We start from the raw sequence: 4,814 nt of genomic DNA on the forward strand, positions 1-4,814 counted from the left end.
CGGAGGGGCCTCTGATCCTGAGGCACTCATTGGTCCAAAGCGGCTTGAAAGGCTCCATTGAGCCCATCTGGAGGAATTTGGGGTACTAACGCCACTTTCAGGAGGAGGAATTTGTGTAATTCCGATAAACAGCTGACCACTCACTTTGCTAGCGCTCCCGCTCTCTCACTTGATCCCCGCATTCTCTGCCTCTCTCCTTCCCCCGTCTCTTCACTCCTGCTCTGTGTCCTTCTGATAAACTGGGTTGAACTGAGTGAACCTGATAATCCGTAGGCTGCTTTGTTAGTAATAATTAGAATTCATTGGTCATGCTTATGCCGATATGGAGGTTGGTGTTGTGCTCTCTCTGGATTTGTGCTCTGATCCTGGAGTTTGGTAAGTAGGTTGTTACCTACCAGCATGATGCACGCACGCAACATGCATTCCTGCGATTACATAACAGTAGGAGATGTTAAACTCAGGCTTACATTCAAGCCTGGCAGGTAACTTAGATTGCAGGTTTTACTTTAACTATGTACTTTAGCTAGGTGTAAGTACAGTATATTATATTTTCATTTTTTCTACAATAATGTTAATGTTATTTTGGAAGGTGTCCAGGTTCCAACCCTCAATTCCATCCCACTTTGAATTTATTTTGGTGAATTATGAAGTGAAACAAAAGACTAATTCAGGATGATTAACAGGAGTAAACCAAGCTTCCATTGGCTGCATTTGGCCTGGGTGCATTATTAACAATGAGGATGTACATACATTACCGTATAGGACACTGTCAAGGAGATGGCGAAGAACCAAAGACGACCTCAGTGAAGAAGCCCAAGGCCCTTGAAGCTAAGCTAGGGAAGGAGACAAAGAAGGGGCCGAGGGCCGCCTTGGCTAAAGCTAAGGTCAAAGCTCAGACCCTACTAACACAGGTATGAAGTTCACCTCTGTGTTAGGTTTGTACCCAATGCAACACAACATCATAATGTTATTGTTTTATTTCACAGTTTTTATTACATTTGATTTATTTTGTACATCATAGTCATCATATTGCAGGTATTCCCTTGTATTATTTGTTTGGTTTTACTGCAGATTTCCTGCTTTATTTTTATTTGATCTTCTCTTGTTTGAATTGGACTGTTCCTTCGCTACTATGACACCTGAATTACCCTCCAGGAATTATAAAGGTGTTATCTTATCAAATTATTTATGGGTGCTTATTACAAATGTTAAAGTCCATTAACAATTATTTATGGACGTCATTATAATTAAAATGTTTCCATAAACACAACACGTGTCACACCGCAACCCACACACTTTTCCTGCTTATTTTGACTCTTATTTGGAGGTTGTGTCACGACCCGCTTCAGGTGCTGAAGAAGGGCAGGTTCCAGCGGGTGGGGGACACCCTCACTGTGCGGGCCGGAGATGCTCTGGAGCTCAGGTGTAAAGGCACGCCTGTCCAGTGGAGTGTACCCCCCTACTTGGAGGAGGATAATGAGGGGAGGCTCAGGTACCTCATTACTGTCACTGACCATTTAGCCATTTGGCTTTAATTATACATCTGCACTTATAGTTTAAAGGAGTTGAATATCCATGTTTCCGATAATCTTCTTAAGTAAACTCATCTCGACTTTATCTATGTGTAACCAGTAATAAACTTTAAATCTGGATAAGATTTAAAGATGATGGGTCTCTAAAGATTAGATAAGATGTACCTGAATGTCAACCGATGGATGACTCAGCTGCCATAGTCTCCTGGAAGACTCAGCAGGTGGGGCCTGATGGTTGTGTTTTGTTGTGGTTCCACAGTACGGTCCAACACCAGAGATACGGGACGCTGTCTCTGGTCAACAGCACGGGGGCTGATACAGGGGAGTACACCTGCTACCCCATGTACTGCGAGGACACCGACTGTAGGAAGGAGTACAGCAAGGCTGTCAAAGTCTTCGTCTTCTTCGCTGGTATACGACAAAACAGATACACAGCTTTTCGGTCTTTACCGGGGGCCTTTTTTGGGGGGCTAACATCACACCATCGTTCAATTGTGCCAAGGATTAAATTCAAGCGTATAAAATTCACTTCATTGACCAACGCTTCATCGAATAACAGGGTTTGAGGAGAACATAAAGACACAAAATATAGATCCGAAACAAGCTGACAACGTGCGGCAGAAATGGGCGGACCTCAAATGACACGAGAACAGGTGAACCTAATCAGTAATGAGCACAGGTGGAGGGTAATCAACTAACGAGGACACCCAGGGAAAAGGTGGGGTTGGGGCAAGGGGAGGATATTCATTCATTCATATTAATTTAATTTCTATTCAATTTTATTTCCTTTTTTATTCATATTTATCTATTTTTTGTACCTCGTTTTATATATCGAACTGTCCATGATATAAATCATGATCGTGCCTCTTCCCAAAAATTTTGTAATTTAGGTCCCGTGACATGCCACCAGGTGTGGTGTGATTAGCCGTTACAAGCCGTTTTGGAAATCTGCCAAAAAAGTGGGCGTGTCCCCCTAGATGTGTACCGGACAGATCAGTCTACCAGCCTACTCAGTGGACTGTAGCAAACGTTGCCCAACTATGACCTGTCACACATCACACCACGAATCACACCACACCTGGTGGCATGTCATGGGACCTTTAAAAACATGCTATTTCAATAAAGATTATTATATATTTTTATTATATTATATTATTATTATTATTATTATTATTATTATTATTATATATTATTTTTTTGTATTCTTCCCCAGATCCACAGGAGCTGTTTGTGCCGTCGTCCAACTACTACGAGGTGATCCAGCTGCGCACCAACTGGCCCACGCGGCTGCCCTGCCAGGTGACGTCCCCCGGGGCCGCGGTGTCCCTGCACCGGGAGTTCCCCCCGGGCGAGGTGCCGGTGGACGGGGCGGAGATCACCTTCAGCACCCGGGGGGGCTTCACCATCCACCGGCCGCGGCCCCACCACGCCGGCTCTCTGTACTGCGTGGCCAGCCTGGGGAACCTCAGGCAGGCCTCCACCAAGTACATGCTTATCTACGTCAATTGTGAGTTCCTCCACCCACCACACCACCGTGAACGTCAGAAAGTTTCGTTATAGAACTAGTGACTGTGATGCATGCAACATATTGTTTATTTTATGTATCTATTTAATTTGCCAGACCAATTCATGCACAGCAACTTAAACTGATTATTAACACCTGCATGTCATTTTCATGTTATTGTTTAATTTATGTTCTATTTATATTGTAAAAATATTAATATTATTACATAAATACAAATGTACAGACATTCATGTCATTAATGAGTAAAGGCCAAGGCATTGTACTTATAAAGAGGTAGACTTCAGACATTGTTGTTTGAACCCAGAACCTATTTGACTGGGAGCCAAACACCCTTAGAACCCATAAGCACTGACACACACACACATCCAGGGATTTTAGACCCCATCCAGGGACTGTGGGCCCCATCCTTGGATGTGATAATGCTAAGATGCTGTGATAATGTGTTTAATCAGTCGGTCCTAACCCAAAAAAAACAATACCAAAACGCTCACCCTCAACCCTTACCCTAACAAACCTAACCCTAGAACGTAAACCCTAACCCTAACCCCGTATCTCTTCCCTCCCCAGACCCCATGGCGGTCCCGGCCCCTGCGATCGAGGCCTCGAGCAGCTCCCTGACAGCGGGGGACAACCTGAGGGTCAGCTGCACTGTGGTGGGGGAGGCCGAGGTGGACATAGACTTCACCTGGGAGTACCCCGGGCAGCAGGTCAGACATAGAAGACCCCAGAAATACATTCAAATCACTACCACTTTTCCGGGGGTGTATTTTTTAACGACTACACCTACTTAAAAAAACAAATTAATCTCCACGTGAAGATGTGGCCCGGGAAAGGATAGTCTGGGGCCCTCTGCTAGAGCTGCTGCCCCCACGACCCGGATAAGACAAGCAGTTTTGAAGATGAGGATGAGGATGAGGATGAAGCTGTTTAATAGTCTACTACAGCAAACCCTTTTTTTTTTGAGTCATGGTGGGCTGTGCTACACAACTTCAGAACATCACAAGTTGTCTTGGATCCATGATCCGTGCTTGTATCTCCTGACCCCGGTTCCTTGTGATGTTTTGGCAGATCGGCAGGCCGTTGTACACCCAGGAGATCAGGGCCCCCGTTGCAGGGGGTCCAGGCGCCAGGCAGAAGATCCAGTCCGTGCTGCTGGTGGACGAGGTGAGGGAGGTGGACCACGGGACGTACACCTGTACGGCGGAGAACCTGCAGGGGGCCAAGTCCACCTCCACCACGGTTCAAGTGGCGGCCAAAGCTAAACTCAAGAAGAAACCCCAGTGATGTATGCTGGACGCAAAGGACGGCCGATAGGAATGGAGAGAAAAAGAGAGGGAGGGGAGGAGAGTGAGATAAAAGTGAGATTTTATAGTAAACTGCACTGGCTATATTCACCTAAAGAGATACATTTATTATATAGCAACAAGTATGCTCTGATACATTTTTAGCTTGAAAAAAGCAAAGTGGACCATTGAATGCAAACCATTATTGTAGCACATGTATGTGTGGTGTGTTAAACTATTTTCTACAAAACATGCTTCTTGTGTTTTTTTTCCTGGTATTTCTTATTTATGTATTCGTTAACTCCAATTTTGTCTCAAAATCCTCACTTTTTTGATAAGGACACTAGAGGGCGCTGCAACCCAGTGGAGGCTCAGGTTTGCCTGTACTTCCACAGGGGGGACGAGCAGCACATGTTCACCAACAGTGTTCTCCTTGCTTGCCCCTCTACTATTCAAATCTGCCGGAGGGAAACA

The 4,814-nt window shown here is 45.0% G+C and overlaps 1 protein-coding gene across 1 annotated transcript; it reads left to right on the plus strand.

The window, feature by feature from the left end:
• Positions 1–308: 308 nt before the first annotated feature.
• On the plus strand, positions 309–4,341 carry LOC311345432 (platelet-derived growth factor receptor-like protein; the record flags this gene model as incomplete). Its single annotated transcript, XM_084469831.1, has 7 exons — positions 309–375; positions 763–911; positions 1,350–1,492; positions 1,792–1,943; positions 2,746–3,039; positions 3,625–3,764; positions 4,126–4,341. 7 exons carry the CDS (start codon positions 309–311, stop codon positions 4,339–4,341), a joined length of 1,161 nt encoding a protein of 386 aa, XP_084325957.1.
• Positions 4,342–4,814: the final 473 nt, after the last annotated feature.

The sequence above is a fragment of the Micromesistius poutassou genome (genome assembly GCF_964030765.1).
Source record: "Micromesistius poutassou genome assembly, chromosome: 6".
Lineage (NCBI taxonomy): Eukaryota > Metazoa > Chordata > Actinopteri > Gadiformes > Gadidae > Micromesistius > Micromesistius poutassou.